This window comes from Agelaius tricolor, unplaced genomic scaffold (assembly GCF_023055355.1).
Source record: "Agelaius tricolor isolate 1412-34295 unplaced genomic scaffold, bAgeTri1.0.p SCAF_4, whole genome shotgun sequence".
Lineage (NCBI taxonomy): Eukaryota > Metazoa > Chordata > Aves > Passeriformes > Icteridae > Agelaius > Agelaius tricolor.
The window spans coordinates 34,383,502-34,408,297 of NW_027269264.1; the positions used below are offsets into that span (position 1 = coordinate 34,383,502).

Consider the following 24,796-nt stretch of genomic DNA (forward strand, 5'->3'; position numbering starts at 1 on the left):
CATTCATCCTTAATGTTCCTTGCAAACACCCTTTAAGGGTGTGCTGTTGCTTGTTGTGGCGGAACAGAAATATGAGATCACAGATAGGTAGGAGAGGCCGATGCTACAAAGTGCAGCTCAGTGTGTGAAGTGCAGTGTGCTCCCCTTGTCTTGCCAGAAAGGACACCTGAGAATGTCTGTTTGTAGACTGCACTTGCTACATATGTCAAAAGTAAGGTTTCTAACTAGCCATTCGGATAACAGCTGTGGTCAGAGAATGCTAATGAAAAATACTGCCATGTTGGGTTTTTTGGCTATTCCTGCTGCTCTTCCAGATTATAGTTTTGGTCCCAAGAGGCTTTATAATTTTGAATATACCATTCTCTATGGATAAAGCTGCTTTCAAATTTCCGGTGTCTAGAGTCTAGAGATGCCTTCAGCATTGTCAGTAGAGAGATGGACCTGTGTATATAGAATTTTAGCCTGCTGTCTGTAGCTTTACTGTCTGCTTTTAGTGAAGTTTAATGGTCCTAAGGGTAGTCTGCAAATCAGGAATATGATCTTGTTTTCTGTGAGCATGCTGAGTGTCCCAACAGACTTGGTTTGCCCTGCAAGTCTCACTGGGACCCCTCACGCAAGCACCTTTGGCCTGCTATTTCAGGACCTTTGGCTGACCAGGCTTTGGCCCTCAGGAGGGTAGCCAAGGAGCAGCAACCATGAGACTGCTCCAGGAGAGACGGCAGCGCAGGAGATGAGGGGGACCACAGCGTGGGCAGGGCAGTGCTGTCACTGATGGAACATTGTCCTGAGGAAGAGCATGGCGAGAGCAACAGTTTTCATCAAGTGTCTGGTGCTCGTCAGACAGAGTAGGGCAGTGTTATGTCTGTGATCTGTCAGGCAAGTCCAGTCTGAGATTCAGGAACAGCAGGCAATAGGAGACAGATGGAGCTATATAGTGCAGCTATAGTGAAGCTCAGGCAGACTTGAGGTGGCCAAGTCTGAGCTTAAGAGGGAACTTGAGCCCATGGCAGAGCATCTGGTGTACTGGAAGGGGTACTGGGTGAGGCAGGGCTGGATTTAACGAGGCACTTGGGTCTTAATGAGTCTTAATGAGGGACTAGGAGCCCTGACAGCCAGTTAAAACTCTACAAAAGAAGTGCGATCAGTTTCAAAGCAGGGAACTTCAAGAATATGGTAAACTTCACTGCTGAATGTCAAAACATTTTAAGAACCAGACTAAAAATTAGGCTAAGAATAAGGTGGAATACTGAGGATCTCAGTGAATCAGAGAATTGTTCTTGTCTATAAACCACAAAGATTACCAGGTGGCACTCTGCTTTAAATAAAATAGAGATGGTTTGTATGACAATTTATTTTTGAGATGTTTCAGCTCACCACACCTTTCTGCTGTGCAAATTCAAACATAGGGAACAGATTTTTTTTTTCAAATTGTCAAGTAGGTTGTTTTCAAAATAAGCTGCAGAAAGCTTGTCGAAATTGAAAAAAAAAAAAAAATACCAGCTCTTCTATCTTCATTTTGCTGCCTTTATTTTGCGCTTTTAATGGCAGAGCACTGGGTTTATTCAGTTGTGCCATCCATCTCTACATATTCTACCCAAGGGAAGAAAGCCACACTGTGGTTGTGCTCAGATTGTATAATGTACTCTGAGATACAGATAAATCCCATTTTGTTAGAAGTCTAAGTTACTGAATCTGAAAAGCTTGGGTCTGCTGCATTTTCAGTACAGACTTTTCATCTGTCCATTATATTAGTCTTTTTTCATGGTTCCTTCTCACCTATGTTACCAAATCCACAAAATAAAGGCTTATGGAGTTCACAGAATGAAGTAGTGGTCTAAAATACAAGTATTATATTTGTGATTTAATGGGACCCATAAACCTACAGGCACTTTGATTAATTTACTTGAAGTTTTCTTACATCTGCATGTGCTCAGGCACATATGCACTCTGCAACCTGCAGTAATAGTGTGATTCAGGATAAAAACCTGAAAATGTGTAGTCAGCACACCATGCAGTTTGAATCTGGCTAAAATATGAGTTTATGCTAAGCACTACAATGTCTGCTTTTCCCAGTGTGGCATAAAATGAGGTAAACAATTTGCACAACTGTAAGTCAGTGCAGCCTTAAGTAAAATGCATTTGGGTTCTTAGCAGCATCATTTGTGTTTGGGGAGCATTGAGCAGTCATGATTTCCTTTCTTACCTAGTTAAGGCCTGGTAGACAATGAGTCAGCCTTCATTGTGAAAAAGTAATTTCCACCTCAAACTGTTGCATTTCCCTACTGGGAGAGGTAAGATTTTATGAGTGTGAAGAATCACTTCTTTTAGTGCAGCAGAACTAGCATTTTATTTCAGTATCAGGTTCCATAATCTTTACTAGCTCGGGTATATCTGAAGATGAACAATACCTTACTGTGATCACAACCCTCCAGTAAAAATGCTCCATGAAGCATGGTGCAGAAAAGAGTGTTAGGAAAACTCTAAAGAAACAGGATGCATTAGAAAAGATTCGTGTACATGATCTGGAGTATACACAGTACAGTTTTTTTTAGCCAAATAATTTAGAATGTATCCTGTTCTTTAGGAATAAAAGAGAAAATTAAGGTGAATGTAAAACTAAATCACTTTGCAAAAAAAGTCTAGGAGTCTTGGTTGTTCTTGTACAAAAATGAAAATAATGGAGGATTGCCGGGTACTTTCAAAGTACGATAATCTGTTCCTTAACCTCCTTCTTTTATGTGAGATGCCAAGATGTTTGAAGGGAAATCATAAACTTTTAGTTACTTCAGAAGGAAAAATAAGAGGTAAAGCTTTTTAATTCACTTTCTACTTAAACTCATAGGAACTTTTTGCTATTTATATATCTTATAAATATTTAGATATATTTTGAGAACACTGAAAATACCTTTTGCCTAGGCACCTCTTGTCTGCATATTATCAGGCTGCTTTTCTTACAGCCTTCCATGGATGTTTTCTTCTGTCATTCTTGATTATAGCTGAGTTCCCATATTGCTGAATATCCACAACAGAATCTGAAAGTCATTGTTACTTTTTATTTGCAAGTATATTCCTTATCAACTTTGTTATGGCCTTCTAATGTGTAATGATCTGTTCCTGACATGTACAGCTTTTACTTCTGTAGTTACACAGCTTTCTATTTTGTGTCTGTATTTTTCTGGGCTGTTTTCTCTCAGAAGTAGTAAATTTATGGAAAAACACAGTTCAAAGAGCAATGTCTTGAAATTACCAAATACAAATTTAAAAACATATTTTTATATCTGCCCATGTCGAGTTTCACAAGTGGTCTAATTTTTTTGTGTTTAAATTTCCACTATTTCAAAGTAGGAAAGAGAAGATTATTAAATATTCTGTGTAGTTTATCTGAGGAACTAATTTTAAAAGAAATTTTTGCACTTTTGAACATTAATAATCTATAGCATTTGTTACATATTTTCTACATATCCTAATTAATTTGCATCAAGAAACATAAATGCTATCTATCTATGATCGAATTTTACTTTTGAAAACAGAGCAAAAATAGCAGGAACAGTGGCATTTTTTTTGCATTTCAAAATCACTAGAGATCAAGCATTTTGAACTAGAGCAAAGTCATAAAAATGTTGGCATTTTTATAGCATGTGACAGGGATGTGACAAAAATCTGATATATATTTCAGATCATGCAGCTCTCTCATCTTTGCCCAGTGCTTCTCCAAAATGAAATTTGTATAAAAACAGAAGACTATTTTCTTTTCCCATATGGGCAGTGGTTGCTTAACCAATTTTAGCTGTTTAGGGGCCTAAATGGTCGCCCATCTTCTAGAATCTGCTGAGGTGTCCTTTTGTCTCTCTCTAGATTACCAGACTGAATTCTAAACCTTTTTTGTTATTCTGTGAAAGATATATTTGTGTACTGACATATTCAGCAATTGATGCTTGATTTTGATTTATAAAAATAAAGCTCTTCATTTAATGTGAGAAAATCAACTTTTTTTTTTGATCTGTCAGAATGGTAGAGTAATTTGGGTGAAGAAGTAATTTGGAGGTTACCGAGTCTCAGATCTGGATTTAAATAGTTCAGAGTCTTGTCCAGTTAAGGTTTGAATACCTCCAATCTGGGAAACCCAATGCTCCTCTGTGTAGCCATGTAAGTGGCTGGAGACTTACCATGAAGAATTTCTTCTTTAGAACTGTCTGGAATTTCTCTTGCTGCAACTTGAAACTGTTTCCTCTTTTCTTTTTGTCTTTGCCTCTGAAAAGCGCCCATCTTCATTGTATTTTTAATCTCTCATTAGATGATGGGGGATGGTGAACAGATTTCTCCTAAAGTATTCTCCTCTGAAGATCAGGCAAAAAAGAGTTACTCTCCTTGCAATCATGCATCCCAGACCTCTAACCACTCCAGTGATCCTCTCCAGACTATGTGATGGTGAAGTGCATGAAGTTGGATGTGGTAGTCAGTGTGGCCACACAGAGGGGAAATGTTCCCTTCAACCAGTGGAGAGCATTCCTCCTAAAGTGGCCCAGCTGTCATGGTGGAATGTGTTCTGTCTGATATTCACCTGAATCTGTAGGGCCATGTGTGATTTAAGAAAGTGATTTAAATTTAAACAATGTAAATATTAATTAAATTCAAAGAATATATTCCCCATCTTAACTTTGCATTTTGGTGTAGCCAGATTTATGAGATTTGGCAATAATGTACCTGTTACAAATAACAAAAAGTAACAGATGTTAAAGATAAAGAAAAAATAATATGATCTTTGAGTGAATAGCAAAGTGACTGAAAAGGGAGTATGGATGAGAAAATCAGGATGTTCAAGTACCTTTTAATGTTATGCTGAGAAACCACTACTCTTCTACCAGGGTTTATTGAGCACAGCAGCTGATTCCCCATGCAGAGGCCAACACAGAGCAGCATCAGATAAAGATAGAATTGGCAGAACTGGGAAGAGTCTTTTGACTCTCATTCTGCAGGCACAGGAATGATGTGCCCCAGCAGAAATTCAGCAGAATGAAAAGCTAAATGTTTTCAGAAAGTTTTTCCCAGTGGGATATCAGAGTGTGATCCTGTATTTACTCCTAAAAAATAAAGAATGCTTACCTCTTTTATTTCAGGAAGAAAGGAAAGACACGTAATTCCAGCTTGTAATACAGCTTGCCCTACAAGATGCCCTTCAACCCTCCCAAGTTTTCCCTAAGCTCCAGTGCTATTCTGTGGCATCTGTCAGTCTAGTATTAGTACAGTTGCTGTTTCAAAGTACCTGCACATTACAGCTTTGTGCAAAGCAATTTCAGAAATGTCTGCTTCGGTGGCTGAGGCTTGTCCTGTTGCATTTGCAGATTTTATTCCCTGGAGAATTTCCACAGGGCATTATTTTCTTATTTTACTTCCAGGATAGATCTCCTTGGCTGTTCTTCTTAAAACTTCAGACTTGGTGTTTTTAAAATATGTTTTTTTAATATATATCTATCCCCAGGTTTCCCTCTTTCTTGTGAGTGGATTTTTTTTTCTGCTTTCCTTTGATCTCAAATGATTCATGACAGCTGGTGGGCCTTTATTTCAGAGAAGACTTGTCTGCTTTCTGTACAGCAGCAAACATGACAATGGCAGATACAAGACAGAAATTGCTAGTCGGTGTGCTTTTGGTAGAGGGTTGTGGGGTTTTTTTTGCTAACCTTGAGCAATGGAAACTTGCGTGTCCAACTGCTTTGTTCCTTCATTATTGAAATGCAGGATGATGCTTTCCACTGTGATTCTGACAGATAAAAAGTACAAAATACATTGGAAACACTGATGATGGAAGCAAATTTTCAGGAGAAGTGGGTATGAGAAGGGAGATAGCCCTTGGCTTCAGAGGAAACAATTTTCTTTTGCATTTTTTTTCTCCTTTTAAGGCAGCCTTAAAAGTGCAGAGATATGTTTGAATATGTTTGGCTAAAAAAAGTTTTTATCAATAATGAAATTTCAACTTTACTAAGATTTGGGTAGTCATTCATGTAATGTGGGTAGAGTATGAAATCTCATAAACTTTTACTGGTGAAATTTAACTTATGTCATTCAGGTTGGATGATGTTTTATTCTTGTCAATTCTTGTTGAACAAGGTGATGCATTCAGCTTGTGTTAACCACCACCCAATACAGATCCTGGAAGTAGTATGTGCTTTGGGTGAATAGCAAAGTGACTGGAAGGGAGCACTTCTTCACTGAAGAAGTCCACAGGAAACACAGTATTCAAAGAACAAATTAAAACCACAGTGTTGGAAAACCACAATGATCCCACCTTGTCTTTAAAGAAATGATTTTTTATTTTAGTGTTTGCCAGGTAAAAGCATGTACAAGCTTGAAGTGGCCAAATAGTGATCAGATTGATTGCAAAACTGACAAAAGCAATCAAAACTCTGGTATTTATGTACTGTAAGACAAAACGACCAGGAAGTATTAGATTTCAAAAGAATCCAAAACCAAAAAAAAACCCTAAAACTTTGGACTAACAAAATTTTCTTTTATATGCTAATCTCTGTTTACAATTTACTGTGGGAAAGACAGCAAGACATCTCAAAACATGTCCTAAGCTTTGTTCAGTCACCTTTTCCTAGGAAAGCAAGCTCTTGATTACATAAAAAAATGAAGGAAAGCTTCATTCCACTGTAGGGTCTTAACAGTTTTGTTCCTAATAATATTTTAATTTTTGTTCCTACAAATAATTTAATTAGTAGATATGACTATTTCAGATTTGGAACTCAGTCTAGCCTATTAGGGGTGCATTGAACTGAGTCTAATTCTAAGGAATTAGATGTTGTTATTACAACCAGAGAGCAGGTAATATCTATTTTCTCTTCAATAATTCTTTTGCTGTCAATATTGAACCTTTTTTGTAGGTCAAAAGAAAGCATGAAAAAGGCCAACAAGAGAGGTTGGAGCATAGATGAACCTTCACTCCAGACTGTGACCTTAGGTGGAACTGTGGATCAAAGGGGTTTAGGAGACTGATAAAGAGTGAGATGAATTAGACATGACTGTGTCAGCATTAGGATGATAGTGCTCATAAAACTTACCAGCATTGTATCATCCTTCTTCAGGATATTCTTTGAAAGATATTTAGAGCATAGAAGTAAAGCATGGAGGACTAATATAGTGGAAGTATAAAGTGAAGAATGTCCCACCTCCTAACTTTGTACCTACAATTTTCCGCTCTGCCTTTCTTGGAGAATTTGTTTTTACAATATTATTGCATTTTTATCAGAGATTATTCAGTTAAGATTTCCTGATTTTCACTGGACAGAGTTAATAGCTTTTGTCTTAGGTTTGTGATTTCATTGTCTTATGTGGTCTGATTTCATCATACTGTTAGCTTTCCAGTTTGTACTGCTTAAAGGAGAGCTTTTGCAGATCCTGGTTTCATTGCTTATATTTCCAGATGTAAGTGGGGAAGAATCAGGCCTGTGATCAAAAGCACTATAAGGAAAGAATTATTAGAGTTATTTGGTTTTGGTGATATGTTAAGGCTCTAAGGAGCAGTTAAAGGTAATATTTTTTGTTAAAGGCAGATGTCCTCAAGCATTTTACTGTCAGGCAAACATGTTCTTTTTTCTGAAAAAGGTTATGAAATTTCAAGTAAAAACAAGCTAAAAGCAATTCCACTTGTTTTGTTCTAATGAGTTAAATAGTTTAATAGTTTTGTTCTAATTAGTTAAGTAGTTTAAGAAGAATTGGGCAGGTAGAGCATATGGTGCAGAAACAGTTATCTCTGCAGGTTTAATGAGAAAGAAAAATAGTAAAATGGGAAAAAGAAGATTGCAATGTACCATAAAGACCCTGTTTCTGCTGAGCTCAGGATCATTGATGTGTACTAGGTAAATGAATTCCCATGCTCATCTTGCATACGTCTGTTGTGTCTGCAGAGAGGATGCAGTGACAAGTGCTGGTACAAGACCAGTGGTGAAAATACCATCCAAGCAGGGAGAGTGTTGGGAACAGCCACTGGTGGTGGTACTGCTGCCTTGCAGTATTGTACACAGTTCTGTCTACTGCAGCTTGAGCTGGAAGAGTGCAGCCTAGGGATGTTGTTAGCGTTTAAAAAAACATAATCACATAAACTACTATATGCGGTGCTTTTTATTTAAGAACTCTGGGAGTCGGGGTAGTTTCCACCCAAATCTGATTCCGACCATACATTTGAGGTGAACGTGTTTTATATTCTATCATTACATAACTTTCATGTTAATTATTAAACTTATATTGTTCTATTGTATACACAGATTTCAGCTACACATAGCCCCCTTTAAATTTCCAACATAGTTTCTCACTATTCTTCTTATGGTTATATAATAATTATATTTAATTACTAAACATCTAACAATTATATCTTTTATCATACTGCTTACTCAGGTGCAGTGATCTAAGAAAACACAAAGCCCAATATTTTCAAAGATTATTTTTAACGTTTTCCAGGGCTCCACTATCATTCTCCCCCCTTTGAAAGCATTTTCACTTCACTATAGGTGTAAATGTTTTCACTTGATACAGTCCTTTATTCCTCAATTATATTTGGTGTTCTTCAAATCCAGGGTTGACGTGGATGCTATCACGAACTGGAGAACCAGAAGATGGTGGGCGTGGATCTCGAGTCAGTGCCTTTATTATTTTCTGCTTCCAGGACGTTTTCTTCTGTATCTCTCCCTTTAAGATGCTGTAAACTAACCAAATTGCTAAGAATACAATTAGTAAGATTATCACACTCTCAATGATAGATTTAATCCATGAACTCACATTCCACCCTAACCCTTTAAAGATTTTTTCCTAACCAGCTTGTGGTCAAGTCCTTTTGCTCTTCTTGTGCTTCATGATTTATTTGTTTCAACTGATTGATGTCATATTCTACATCTGCAGTTACATTTGGGATATGAACGCAGCAATGATCAACTTGTCCCTTTAAAAATCCACATACTCCATGCTCTTTCAGGAGTAACAAATCTAAGGCTAATCGATTTTGTAAAGTCATTTTTTTGGTGGCTTGTAATTGTACGTTTAATTCTTTAAATCCTTCCCGGATGACTCTTGCCAATCTATCTACCTGACCTGTAAGTTTGTACAGCATCTCCCTACTCTGATAGTTTGCTATAGGACCAAGTAATGACTCTAGGGCCCACCCAAATTTCACTCCACCAGAGGGTTCTTGCCAAGTGTCATCTGGATTTTCATTGTCTAGAACTTTTCGTCTTGCTCTTATCTGCAGAAGCTCATGTTTTCTGTTAAATGGGGACTTTTCCAAATTGAACATGAGGTTGGAAGGCCTAAAGTAATCTCCTTTATTTTCCCATCTACAGGCAGATGTGTTGTCCAGGTACCATCGCTTGCTGCCCATACAAATTATCCTGGACCACGTACTGTACTCCTGATACATCCTACAACTGCTTTATAATTCACTCTGCCTTGTTTATGTTTGATCCCTCTGCAAGCACAACCAATTTGTAGGGCTGTTGCCAGGGGTGGCATCTGTTTTATCCCTGCATCATCAGAAGTGCAGTCATAAGTTTTATTACATGCCCACCAACTTACTTTGTCTGCCCTCGGTCTGCTACTGGTGGCAGTGTTTGTTACTGCTGGATCTGTTTCATTCTCAGAGCCTTCCCACTTAATGCACCAAGGGGTGTTTGCCATATATTGGAATCTTTGAAGAATACTCACAGACCACGCACTGTCCCAAGGCTCTGTCTGATCTTTCTGATCCTTGGCCTCACACTTCCATACCAGATTGGTTTCTGTAACATTTTCTATAATCTTTTTATAGTGTGGCAAATAGCATTGCCATTGTGTGATGCCTCCTGATTCTCCCATAGGGGTTCCTAGTATGCCATCACTTAGAATACAGTCTTTCTGGCCCATGGGTCTCATCCATGTTCCTATTTTCTCCCAAGTTTCCTTGATTACTTGCCTCGATTTGGGTACCTGTTTAAATGTAATTGTTTTGTTCTTTTGTATTTCAGGTAGTTTTGATGTTATGATTCCCCAATTTACTGGGTCTCCTGCTGCCTTTGGTATTGGCAGACAGGCATTATTCTACTGGTGTTTTGCATTTTGGCAAAGTCTTTGACTAATCCAATCATTACATTCTCAGCCCGAACTGCATTAGAAACCTTTATCACCTGTGTTTCTGTTTGTACCTCTCTCTTCATTCTAGAATGAAGAGTAGTTAGTTGATCATTTTGCATTCCACATCCCAAAGACATTAATGACCATAACGTTAGCACAATTACTGATAACATTCTCAAAGTGATTAAACACATCTTATCTGCAGCCTTGTTGGTTCCACAGTTTACACATTCTGTGATCTAGGATGGATTTTCTTCACTCGGGTATAGTGAATCCAGGGGTCCACACCAGCTACTTTGACTGCTGTAAAGGTGGTCAGTAGTACTTGATGGGGTCCACTCCACTTTTCTTTCAGCGGTTCTTCGTTCCAGTTCTTGATGTACACCTCGTCTCCTGGATGTATGTTATGAACTGGGTTCTTGAGAGTTATTAGTGGTCTATACCACACGAGGATGCTCCGGAGCTGAGCTAAAGTTTTCCCAAGAGACAGAACATAATTATACACTTCCTGCTTTCCTGTGACGTGTACATTAGGGTTAGGCTCAGGAGGTTCATATGGTTTCCCATACAATATCTCATAAGGACTGACTGACATCCCACTCCTAGGCTTTATCCGAATCCTCAACAGTGCTATTGGCAAAGCCTGGGGCCACTGCAATTTGGCTTCTTGGCATATTTTACTGATTTGCCTTTTTAGTGTATGGTTCATCCTCTCTACCTGTCCACTTGACTGGGGTCTCCACGGTGTGTGGAGGTCCCAAATTATCCCCAGCAATCTACTTACCTCTCTTACTACTGTAGCTATGAAATGGGGCCCCCTATCTGATGATTCCCCTAGGGGTACCCCAAACCTGGGAATAATCTCCTGTAGTAACCACTTAACTGTTTCCTTTGCTTGGTTTGTGCGAGAGGGAAGGGCTTCTGGCCACCCAGAGATTGTGTCAACCCCCACCAACAGGTATTTGTATCCTCAAGTTCTTGGCAGTTCTACAAAATCTACCTGCCAATAATCTCCTGGCTCTATTCCTATCTGAATTCTTCCTAGCTGTGCTTGTCACCTAGCCACTGGGTTGTTTTTCAAGCAGATATCACATTTTGACAATACTGATTTTGCCATTGTTGACATCCGTACCAAAATTAAACTCTGCTTTAGCAATTTTACCAATGCCTCTGCTCCCCAGTGACATTCGTTATGTTTAATTTGTAGAACTTCTCTCATTATCAAGGGGGGTACCACTATCTGTCTTGTGCAGGCACGTACCATCCCTCTGAATTCTTTTGTGCATTTAGCAAACGTGCCAGTCTCTCATCTTCTACTGAATATTTTGGTTCTGGAGGCAAATTGAATTGGGATTCATTAAGCTTTAAGGGTATCAATGCCATTGTTGTTTGCACCCTTCGAGCAACCTGTCGGGCTGCCCAGTCTGCTTTTCTATTTCCCTCACAGATTTTGGAGTTTCCTGATTGGTGTGCTTTACAGTGTATAATTGCCACTTGTTCAGGTTTTTGTACTGCTTTTATCAATTGCAGGACTGCATCCTGATGTTTAATGTGCGTACCTCGAGAAGATAGTAATCCTCTTTCTTTCCATAGTGCTCCGTGTACATGCACCACTCCAAAAGCATATTTTGAGTCAGTCCAGATATTTACCTTTTTCCCTTCACTTAATTCTAGTCCCCTGGTTAAAGCAACCAGTTCTGCCTTCTGGGCAGATGTATTTGGTGGTAATGCCTTTGCCTCCACTACTGTATTGGCTGTTACCGCATATCCAGCATATCTGGTTCCGTTTTCCACGAAGCTGCTCCCATCTGTAAACAGCTCCCATTCTGGCTGCTCTAGTGGGATGTCCTTCAGATCTTCTCTTGCTGAATAGGTGTACTCTATTAACTTTACAAAGTCATGCTCTAATGGGCCTTCTTCAGTTGTGGTACCTAGGAACAAAGCTGGATTCAAAAGGTTAGTTGTTTTTAATGTGACAACATCCTGCTCAGTCAGGACTACCTGGAATTTCATCATCCTGCTTGGTGATAGCCAATGGCCCTCCTTCTGCTCTAAGACAGTGGTTACCAGGTGTGGTACATAGACATCTGTGTGCCTTCCCATAGTAAGCTTCCTGGCTTCTTGTATCAGCATCACAGTGGCTGCAACTGCCCACAGACATGGAGGCCACCAGGCACTTATGTTGTCAGGTTGTTTGGAAAAGTAGCCCACTGGCCTTTTCCAGCTTCCCAGACGTTGGGTCAGGACTCCTAGTGTTAGGCGCAGCCTTTCATGTACAAACAGCTGAAAATCTTTAGACAAATCAGGTAACCCTAATGCTGGAGCAGTTGTCAGTGCTTCCTTTAATTTTAGGAAGGCTTCTTTCTGTGGCTTGCCCCAGGTGAATGGCTGCGTCTTCTGAGCTTCACACAGGGGCTTCACAATCAGTCCATAGTCCATGATCCACAGGCGACACCATCCTGCCATCCAGAGGAAGACTCACAGCTCATGTAAATTCTGGGGCTCTGGAATAGCACAAATAGCTTGGATATGGTTAGTACCTAGTTTTCGTTGCCCTTGTGAAATTTCACATCCCAGGTAGATCACAGTCTGTTGGGCAATTTGTGCCTTTCCTCTGGATACTTTTAACCTCCCAATCCCAGTGAATTTCAAAGCTCAATGGTTACCTTTATACAAGTTGCCTTTTCTTCTGTAGCTATTAGTATATCATCAACATACTGCAACAGCAGGTATTGGTCTCTTGGTACTTGCCCATTCTTGGTCCACATTTCCAGCTCCTTTGCCAGTTGGTTTCCAAATAGGGTCGGCGAGTTCTTATATCGTGTCTAGGTGAGCTGGGTCTTTCTCCCATTCCCTGGGTTTTCCCACTCACAGGCAAACAGTTTCCTACTTTCTTTGTCAAGGGGTATGCAGAAAAAGGCATCTTTTAAATCAATTACAGTAAACCACTTATATTTCTCTTTTACGGATGTTAGCAATGTGTAAGGATTTGCTACCACTGAATAAATGTCCTTTGTTATCTTATTTATTGCTCTCAAATCCTGCACTAATCTATACTCACCATTTGGCTTCTTTACTGGAAATATTGGTGTATTAAATTCTGATTCACATTCTTCTAAAATTCGGTATTTCAAGAATTTCTCAATAATCTTTACTCTTCCTTGCCATGCTTCTGGTTTTATGGGATACTGATTGACTTGTACGGCCCTCGCCCCTTCCTTTAATTCTACATGCACTGGTTGTGCCAATTTAGATTTCCCTGGTATATCTGTCTCCCATACAGAGGGAATCACTGCATCTTCTACCTCCATAGGGATAGAGGGAACAGGTTTTTCTTTGATCATTAATATCTGTCCCGTCTTTGATTCAGGTATTTTCATTATAAGCTCTCCATTTTCAAAGGTTATTACCGCATCAAGTTTCTCTAGCAAATCTCTCCCTAAAAGCAGAATTGGACACTCAGGTACGTATAGGAATTCGTGTGTTATAACTTTGTTCCCAAAACACAAATCTAGGGGTTGCAAGAATGGCTGTTTTTCCTCTTTCCCTGTAGCGCCGACTACTGTTGTTTTCTTGTTCCCAATTTGTCCTTGCAAATCATTCAATACCAAGTAAGTAGCTCCTGTATCTATTAGAAATTTGACCTCTTTATGTCCTAATTGTATATTTATAACAGGTTCCTTAACTTGTTCTACCAGTTCTATGTCTAGTCAGCTGGTATACTCCCCCAAAACCATCCCCTTGGTAACCTGCTGCAACTGATTGCCCTGGTGAAACTGGTTATTCAAGTCTGGACATTGTCTTTTCCTGCCGAACTTTGTATAGTTTAGACCAATTTATATTTTTGGGCACAGCATTCTGAAGTCCTATTTGGATCCACTCTTGCTATTTCTGTAGTCTCCCCATATCGCAAAATAAATTAGGGTCCCAATTTGGATCCTCAATTGGGAAATTCTCATCTAAATTCCCTGTTATGAGTCTGTTTCTGATGTCCTCTCTTACCCTTTCTTTGGCTGCCTTAAGCACCATCTCTTTCTCAGTAGAATCCATCAAAGTATCTAATATTACTTGTATGTCATCCCAGTCAGGATTTTGAGTTTTTATAACCATTTTTACTACTCATGCCATTTTATCAGGATTTTCTCTGTAAGTTCCGGCTGGTTGTTTCCAAATAACTAAATCTGCAGGAGAGAAAGGCACTTTTGCAAATACTGGCCCTTCCACTCCTACACCTTGTCGCAAGGGTGTAATTACAGTCCGTTTTTGTCTGCCTATGTCTTTTCTATCCATAACTGGGGCAAGGTTAGACTGACTCCTGGTTCTGTGGGCTACTGGGGTCGTTAATTCTCTCTCTCTCCTTTCTACCACAGTTAGGTTTTGCTCATCTTCCGAAGAAGAGGGATCAGTTGATGATGGGAGAGGAGGATACAGAGGGAGAGGTGTACTAGACGAGACAGGTTCAGGACTAGGTGGGGTGTTGAGCAGGGAGTGGGATAGGGACAGATGGAACAGGTGGGATAGGGTTAGGTTCTCTTGTTCAAATGGAGCTACCTGTAAATCAATATCTGTAATAATTTTCCCTACTTAGGCTTTCTTTCAACGCCAAGTGTTCTAAACAATGTTCCTCACAAACCCCATACTTATTGCTTGCAGATGTTTTAACCATCATTAATCCACATTCATCCTGCCATTCTGGCTTTCCTGTAAATAGAAAAAGAAATCAACATACAGAACCTCATCCCATTTTCCTTCTTGTTTACAAAACGACATTAACTACGAAATAGTGTTATATTGCAAAGTACCCTATTTTTGCCATTTTTCACCATTCTCCAAGTCATATTCTGACCACCATGTATTACAATAATCAATCAACTTAGCTTTACGTAATTCTTCCCCAAAATTACCCCGTTTCCAATGTGCTAATAAGCACCCCAAAGGAGAACTTTGCGGGATAGAGGTGTTGCCGCCCAAAATCCCTTTAAGTTTCTCCATTCCAAATATACCACAAATTGCTGAACCCGCAACGCTTTCCCGATTGTCTTACGGAATGGCGCCTAGGCTTGTACCAGCAGGAGTTCCTTTAGCCCAACCAAGCGTAGCTTTCGCTGTGTCTTATTGGCAGGCACCCAAACCAAAGTAAAAAGCACCTTACCTTTCTCCCGGGGATGTTGCGAGCGGCAGAAGCGGTTGCGGCCGATCGAGCTCCCCGAGAATTCCTTGGTGCCGGCTGGAGCGTGGTCGAGTTGCGAAACTCGCTTCAGCAGCACCCGCAGGGTCCCATCCAGGGTCGCCAAAATGTTAGCGTTCAGAAACACATAATCACATAATTGATTATATGTGGTGCTTTTTTATTTAAGAGCTCTGGGAGTCGGGGTAGTTTCCACCCAAATCTGATTCCGACCATACATTTGAGGAGAACGTGTTTTATATTCTATCATTACATAACTTTCATGTTAATTATGAAACTTTTGTTCTATTGTATACACAGATTTCAGCTACACATAGCCCCCTTTAAATTTCCAACATAGTTTCTCACTATTCTTCTTATGGTTATATAATAATTATATTTAATTACTAAACAATCACCACATCTAACAATTATATCTTTTATCATACTGCTTACTCAGGTGCAGTGATCTGAGAAAACACAAAGCCCAATATTTTCAAAGGTTATTTTTAACATTTTCCAGGGCTCCACTATCAATGTCACTAGAGACATGAGAGAAAGAAAATTTGCTTAAAATACTGAAACATAGCTTTTAATCTGCTAGCATTACCCAAAATGAATCTACTTCACACCAGCTTTGATGCCAGCTCTTGTTTATTTTAAATAACTTAATACTTCTATAAATAAGTACCCTTTATTAAGGATTCTATTCTTTATGAGGTTATACTGAAGTAAATACTACCCTGGAAAAATAAACAGAAGGCTTTGCACATGAAGAGATGAGGAGGAAGTTTGCAGGTATCCTGGTGAATTCAAGCATGGGTTGTTTTATTTTCTTAATTACTGAGAACACTTGCAAGATGATAGCATCTTCTGTTTGTGAATTAACATACTTCAGGTGCCCCATTTAACCTGGGATATAAAATAATTTGACAAGGTGGTAAAATTGGAAGTAGTTATGATCTATGAAATGCACATTTGAGTGTGACTTCCAGATCTGTTCTGAAGACTTTATTATCCTATATACGTATAGTTAATACCACTTTTTGGAGTATCCAGTGAGTCTTCTTGCAGCCTATATTAAGCAAAGATCTGAGTCTTTGTGGGACTGAGTTTTCTGACTTGTCATAGATTTATATCTCTATGGGATCTCACTGATTTAGTTTGTTATGTCCAATCTTTATTTCAGATGTATCACAATCTATACAGAATGCTAAGTGTAGTGAAATCTGTGAATGTACCAGTGGAAAAGAATAAATATTAGAGCAAAAGGATGCTTTGATTTTTATTTTGTGTGTGCATCTTTGAGTGTTTTTACAAACCGCTTTTTTTTTAAGGTGTTTCCTGAAGGAGTATTTCTGTTTCTGGCAGAAACACTGGTTTCCTGGGATTTTTTTTTTTTAGTTGAAGGAATTGAATAGGAATATGGTGTTTGCTTTAGTGAAAGTCAGTGAACGTGTTGGCTGAATTGGTTGGTACAAAGAAGAGTGTATAGCTAGACTATCATCTCTGCTTTTGCTGCTTTATGCTACTCAGGTAGTCATTAATCCTTCCTCTTTCAGACTTTCCAGTTACTTACTTGTAGTAATCAGTCCAACATAATTGAAAGGGTGGGAAGCTATCATGCATGGGCTGTAAATTATTCCTCTTTGTACTTATCACCTTAAGGCACGGATTTCAATTCATTGAGAAAGCAAAGCTGTTTTAAAAAACAGTGTTCAGATTAAGCATTTGGCTTGGAAACTTCAGCAAGATAGAGAGACATTTCTGATTTCTGCCCAGACAGAAATTTTGCTCTGTCTGTCTGCATGTTTTTGGATGACAGGGTTATCATAATTTTAGTGAGTATGAGCAGGTGAAATTCCTTGTTGATGTACCTGGTTTATCACAAACTGCAGAGTAAGTTCAGTTACTTTTGCAAATTTTAATTTTTTTGAGTCTGTTGTACTCATGGGGTAGGTGTACTACGGAAGGGTAAGGCATGGTTTTACCAGTGTTGGCTCTTAGACTCTTTGTTCATTTGGTATTGCTAAACTCCTGCTTTCTTCAAGATATATGTATACATACACACACACACACACACACAGACACACATATATATACATACATATATATATGTATATATATATATATGTACACACACACACACACACACACACACATATGCACGCTTTAGTAATGGGGAATTTGACAACTGAAAACCCTTGCTGGACAAACAAAAAGAAACAAATATCAGTCTAAGAATGAGAGGAATTCAGAATTTAGGCTAAATGGGTTGCATGGACACTGGAAAATTATCTAAAATCTAGGAATACACTGTACTCATTAGCACTCAGAAAAGTACCTGTTAGGATTTCATGGAGTTCTTGAAAGTATTTGTAGAAGGCTTCAGCAGATCCATGGATGTTTTGATGCATGTTCAGTAACAGCTAGTAGATACTTCTAGCTAGAAAGATAACTTCTACTGAGCACCTTGAAAACTCTAATTAGAGAAAAAGCTCTAATTAGAGAAACTGCCTTGGCATAAAAGATTCACCAGGATGACCTACTTAAAAGGATCATCTTGCACCTAAAGTCAGGCTACAGTTTGCAGTCATAAATATTACATCAGGACCTTTTTAAGACTGCATTTCTCTTCCAGTAAATGCTTCAGTTCCCATTAATAGTTGAGTAGTGCCATCACATCTGATTTCTTTGAGAAACAGTCAAAGTATATGAAATTAATCCAGAGGAAGATACTAAAAGACTTTTTTTACTATAGGTGAATTTCTATTATTACAAAGCTAGGGAAATATCTTTTCTCTTCTAAAGTCATGTCAATGTGATTGTAGGCTTCATTTTCTTGTATCAGAAGTACATCACATCCTTAGTTTATTTAATGCAGTCTGTAGTTTTTTCCTGTCCTTCAAAACACTATCAGCCCTAAAACTCATGTCTGGAGTATACTTCTGGAGACAGTTTATGCAATAGAATGAATAAAGGACAACTTCTTAAAGCTATTCCTTGGTCTTCTCCCATAAAGATCTGAGGGCAGTTCACACTGCTTTAGAAAGGGTAATAAGATTAGCTTCAGAAATTTCCATCTATTTTTACTCCTGCATCATATCTCACTGCCTCCTTAGTTGCATTACTGCAGTTTTTCTGAGGTAATGCTGGAAAATAGATCATTAAAATGATCATGGTTAAAAAGAACCTTTTCCCCAAGCTGGAAGCAGGCCATGTTTTCTTAGAATCACTGCTAAAAACCTTGCTTGCTTTCTCCCAGGGGGGAGGCTTCTACAATCTGTTGCAGTGTCCAGATTCACTTACGTGCCCATGCGCACACATGCACACACACACGCACACACACACACACTTTGGACACGTGAGTAATGGTGCAATTTTGTAATTGATTTTAGCTGTGCTAACTACAGACTGTTGCCAAAAAATGATTCTGCATTTCTTCCTTCTGTATGCTTGCATGCTGCTGTCATTTCTTTCTCCCGCGCCTAGTGATAGTGCAGATGTGTGTTGAGCAAATGTCTTGTAAATATGCCTGAAAACCGCACAGAGGAGAAGGGAATGGTTAGTCTTAAGTCTAATAAGCAAACTGCTCTTGACTCATTGTGTCTGCAATTGGGGCTGCACAAGATTGAAAGACACAGCAGGGGAGCAGGGAGGAGAACTGGGGAAAATGTCTTGGTGCTTTCATGCAGCTTGGTTATTGGGAGCTCATGCTGGACTAACACTGGGAGATGCATTAGCTGATAATACACAGTTGCTCCACTCTGTCCCTACTGTGGGTATAGATAGCCAAGAAAGGAATGTGTCTGTCCATGACTTAGGTATTGGGAATCTCCAAAGTGTGAAAGTGCTGCCACTTCTGCCCACATAGCTCTCCACACTGAATTTTTTAGGGTGGGATTTCATATTGCTAAGACTCGGTGTGAATGCCCTGTAAATGCACTGGCCAAATTCAGTCAGCTTTGAGACACTGGTACAGATTGGAGGAATACTAACTTTCTACAGGATTTGTGTTAAATAGAAGGCTAGAGAGATATTTCATGGTAGCTCACTGAGAGAAAGGTTAGTGTTTGTAGCCCTTTCCTACAAAACAGGGAGTTCAAATGAGAAAGGATATTGCAGACAGAGTCAATCTGATGTATGATGCATGGAATTGCTTGGTTTCTTTCAGAATAAAACCTGCTATCCAAGACTAGACAGTAAAAAATTGAATTCTGAAGATTCTCTGATAGTGATATTAAATTTATCTTTTGCATATTTTCCTTGTAACCTGTGGTATTTGTATGTCTGAAGAAAATGCAGGCTTTTATATTCGAAGCCCTCTATTCTGACGTTCAGTGCTTAAATAAAGATTGGGATGACTCTGTATCAGTGTGAAGAGGCATCTAAAAATAGCAAAGTATAAACTTTTTTCTCTTGTATTTTACAGGTTGAATATTACAGCTTCACTTGTACCTGGGCTTTTTCCACTGATGTCCAACACCCAGTAGACATTCCAAACAATATTTGGCAGGTGCTTTTGCAGCCTAACAGCAGTCCTTCTTTGACACAGGATGGAGGACACCTACAAAGACAGGACTTCGCTAGTGAAAGGGGCCAAAGATATTGCTAAAGAGGTGAAGAGGCAAGCAGTGAAAAAAGTTAATAAAGCAGTTGACAAAGCCCAGGATGGCTACACACAGAGGTCCTACAGTCGATTCCAGGATGAGGAAGATGATGATGATTACTATGGCCAAGGAGGAAGTTATGGTGTAGAAGCTAATGATGACGAAGGATCAAGTGAAGCAACCGAAGGACATGATGAAGATGATGAAATTTATGAAGGGGAGTATCAGGGAATCCCCAACATGGGGCAGGGTAAGGATGACATGGTGGCCTTAGGTCAGTCCATGCGTGATGAATACAAGGATCGTCATGAACTGGAAACAGAGAGGAAAGCTGATGAAGAAGAGCTGGCACAGCAATATGAATTGATAATACAAGAATGTGGCCATGGTCGTTTCCAGTGGGCCCTCTTCTTTGTGCTAGGAATGGCCCTAATGGCTGATGGGGTTGAAGTGTTTGTGGTTGGATTTGTGTTGCCCAGTGCTGAAACAGATATGTGTATACCCAATTCTGGATCAGGATGGCTTGGTAAGTAAAGTTCTTCATTCTATCTTTTTGCTATTAAAATATTTGCTTATAGTAAGACTAAATATATATTTGTCAACAGAGAAGCTTTTATAAAAAGAGGTTTGTCTTGAATATAAATACAATTATTTAAATTAAAATTAATTATATGTATTAAGAATTTAATTAATATTGTAGTTTTATTTTTAGATTATTGTTTTCTTAGTCAGTCAGTAAATAAATCACTAAAGAGAAAGACCACACTGGAAAACTTAATAAGGAGAGGGACAAGTTTTGCTCTTGTATACAAGAGTAGATGTCCAAATGAGCTAATCTAAAAAAAGTAAAACCACAAAACCAGCCCACAGATGGAGAATTGGAGTCTTGTTGAAATTATAAAGGTGTAATAAAGAGCAGATGATACAGCTGTATGACAACGTTTTCACACATGAACCTTTGAAATGGTGAGGTGAAATTAAATCTAGAAAATGAAAAAATTCCAGGGAAAATGCTATCTATTACAGCCTTTCACTCTTTTTGTTTTTAGTCCTTTTATGCCAATGACTGTTCTCCAGCCATCCAAAGAGAATGCTGTTTACTTAGGGTCAGAGTGACAGAAGAATGAACAAGAGCCTGAGGTGTGCTTTTTGTGTCCATTCTGCGGATGGCGATAGGCTGTGTCCCACCCCCTTGCCTGCTCCCTCCTGTGGTATGGAAAACAGGCAGTCTGGGCCAGTTTTGGGTGGCTTGGTAAGAGCAGCAGTGCTGCAAATCAGGTCCATGCTGTCTTCCCTGGACATGCCTGGGCACAGAAGGTAAAACAAGGCTCTCATGGGGCAGGGCTGGAGAAAAGTTGTAGAAATGGTTCCCCAAGGAAAAGGGGAGATAGGAGCCTAGGCAACTGGGACAAAGCAGGAAATGAAATGTATATGTGTGAATAAGTTACTTGGGCCTGAAGACTGGAAAAAAGGAGGATTTACAAGACATTTAAAAGCCTTTGTTTTGTAGCAGATGTCTGCTTGCACCCTCCATCTTTGCAGCAGATGTTTATGTTGCAACAGATTTCATTTTAGCCTTGCTCAGTTTCCTGACATATTGATACCAGCACCGAGGGTCTGTGGGTTTCAATACTGTGGACTGCAGTCTCCCACAGTTACATCTCTAAGTCTCCCTCCAGGTGACAGGAGCATAAGTGGAAACAGATGAGGAGTTCTCAGATAACTGTGTCCTTTGCGTTATTCTTTGCTATTTGATCATTTGTTATTAGAACTACTTTGCCTGTAGTGCAGTGATTAAACTTAAAATGGAGGGAAATAAATTATTACAGTTTTAATGGTTAAAGAGGTTATATGCTGAATACCTATAATCTGGTTTTTATTGCTTGTTTACACTAAATGCCAACATTGTATGTGTCATGGTTGGACCTGTGAGCTTTCAAGTCTACTTCTTAAAGAAGGATGAGAAACAAAGACAATGCAAACCTGTATCGCTAGATAAATGTCAATGAGTCAGTGCCGATGCTAACATACAATGCATCTTAGAAAAGCAGTGAATGCCCAATTTGCTTTTTTAACATGATTTTTTCATCTAGTCCTTGGCAGCTGACTTTAAAATCTACTTTAATATCTTTAAAATCTACACCTCAATTTTAATAATTTTTGTAATTTTTATAATTTTTATACTGGTAGAACAAAAATTCTTTTTCTCACTCCCATTTTATTTAATTCTATTTAAATCTATTTCTCACTCCCATTTAATTACTGATAAACCTGCTTGTTTTACCACATACACCCTGCTCAACAAATGAAAGAGTCAAAATTGTCTTTGTTCTCCAGGGTGATAAAATATGAGGGTAACCCCCAAATCTCCAGTTAATTAATATTACATTGTATTTTCTACAAATAGTATTCTTTCTAAACAACTGCATTAAATATTATGGAGGTATTTGGAATTGGCAGTGGGGAGTATTGTCCCCAGAGTAACAGGGGCCATGAGTATTCACATCCACCTGTTGGGGTCTGACCCATGTCAAGAAGATTGAAGATTTCCCTGTCACTAGAGTTCTTATGATGCTGTCTTGAGATGTACTGGAATAAGTCTGTAAGTGTTTAACTAAATTCAGTACAGAAGCTGTTAAATACATCATAGTTACAAGTATTTGTATATTTGTGTGTGTGTGTGTGTGTGTGTGTGTGTGTGTGTGTGTGTGTGTGTGTGTGTAAATGTTGCTTGTTGACAAAATTAAGGTAACAGCTCTGGAAAACTCAGCTGTGCAAGCAATGTATTCTCATGCCTGAAATATAAAAATCATAATATGTCTTCCTATTGCAATAATATAAAACTAGCCTCTCTTTTTTGGTATTAACAAATAATTGTGTACTAAACGATTAACACACAAAAGCAGGAAAGAACAGCGATAAGCAATTTCTTTCCCAGTGTGTATTGAGGACATTGCAACACGTGACTGCTTTAGCAACAATTTCACCAAAAATATATTTCTTGCCCATTGTTACCAAAAATGTATCATAAGCTGCAAGTCATCAGTACACTAATTTACATATGGCTTATAAACGGAGTAGATATACTGCTTGCAGACAGCATAACCTTAATTCCACTGATACAAAACATTCATTGTACCAGTGAATGCTCAGTGAAAGCTTTTTTATGTTTTCATAACTGAGCCCTCACAACCATGCATTTCAATTACTTTGCACTTGTGATTTCACCTTATAATTGCATCCTAACTGAGGTCTTCCAGACAGGCATAATTCTTTTTCTCATGATTAGAATTCTGTAATCCAGAGGATTCTGATATTGTTAGAATAATAATGTCACAGGACTAATGTTAAGAGTTATAAGGTAAAATCAGTACACTTATACAGTATTTATTTTTCAGGCAATTTTCTAGACTGTCAAAAGGCACACTAAGAGCATCTTAATTTCTCTTTGAAAAAGCATTCATTGATTTAGTTGTAAAAACTAATTTCTCATATATCATGCCATGACAGTTTACTAGGGAACTTGAGCTAATTAAAAACATGTGACAATATTTATTGACTCTCCCTGTTGCATCTTTTATTTTTTCAAAATTCACTTTCACAAGGACAATTTCCCAAAATCCTTCCATATTGACCCTTGCATGAGCTTGAAATCACTGTTTATTGATCACCAGCTATGTCTCAGAGACTATAAAGTCACATAACAAATGTGCTGGTGCCATGAACTAGCCTCAAGTTGTCTTTTGAATTCATTAATAAACCAATACTTTTTCATCTCAAGTAAGTGGTTTTCTTAAGAAGAGGGCGGTTGACTAGCTTAAATTATTCAACATTATAGTGACACGTCACAAAGTATGAGAGAAAGGTGTCCTTGATGTATATATAACTTGGCTGTACTTGCTAACTCCTGCATTTAAGTGGATTCACACTGGCCTCTTGTGTTCTGGCACCAATGGGACGAGACTGTACCTTCGTGAGACAGGTGGTGGGCTCAGGCGTAAAGATGTTATTTTAACACTTTTCCTGCTTGCATCTTATCTCTTTGGTTTGATCAGTCAGAAACAGACTGATCTTAGGTTAATTCTCTGGGCTCTGGTTTGGGTATACTTTTCTATCCAATTTTTCTCTGTCTTTGCATTCAGATTGGTCTTTGCATTCAGATTGCTCTTAAGTTTCATTGTGGAGTTTTGGGGTTTTTTGTTTGTTTGTTTGGTTGGTTTTTTGGTGGTGGTGGTGGTTTTTGTTGTTGTTGTCATTGTTGTTGCTGCTGGTTTTGCTTTGTTTTAATGTAAAATTTTTATTATGGTTTTTTCTTTCCTCAGCATGTCTGCAGAAACAATGTTTTTCCTAAGCTAGGCAAAGCTAGTCTTTCGCAGGTGGATCTGTTCAGGCTGCCTGAATGCTCCTTCTGACTGTCCTGTTGCTGGTTCTCCCATGGGACCTGTAAGGGCTCACCCTTTTGTGTAGGACCCCTGACCGCTGCACTGCTGTCACCATTTTTGGCAGCACATACAGGCTGACTCCTGCTCAGCTGGTCTTGAGGCCACTCCTCGCAGCATCAGTTGGCACCTTTTTCAGATGGACACCTCCATTCCTTTTTTGTTCCTTTTCATGGAATCATAGAATAGTTTGAGTTGGAAGGGACCTTTAAAATGTCATGCAATATGCAGGGACAGCTTTAACTCAGTCAGGTTGCTCAGAGGCCCATCCATCTCAATAGTAGAAAAAATCTCAACATCTCAGGATTTAGTGATTATTTTTAAATCTTCTATTTTTATTTTTTGCATGTGTACCATTAGGACATCTTTTATAGAGGCCAATTGCTTCTCACTGATTTCTAATAGTCTCCCTGGTCTCTTTTGAATTCCTATATGATCCTCTGTATGAAATTTAGACTGAATGATCTCTGGAGGCTGAATAGTCT

The 24,796-nt window shown here is 38.8% G+C and overlaps 1 protein-coding gene across 1 annotated transcript in view; it reads left to right on the plus strand.

The window, feature by feature from the left end:
- Nucleotides 1–24,796, plus strand: part of SV2C (synaptic vesicle glycoprotein 2C) — a 119,723-nt gene that overhangs the window by 14,007 nt on the left and 80,920 nt on the right. Inside the window, exon 2 of the mRNA XM_071425223.1 lies at nucleotides 19,695–20,398. Coding sequence (XP_071281324.1) covers nucleotides 19,819–20,398 — 580 coding nt within the window. The 5' untranslated portion in view covers nucleotides 19,695–19,818. The remainder of the gene's footprint in view (nucleotides 1–19,694; nucleotides 20,399–24,796) is intronic.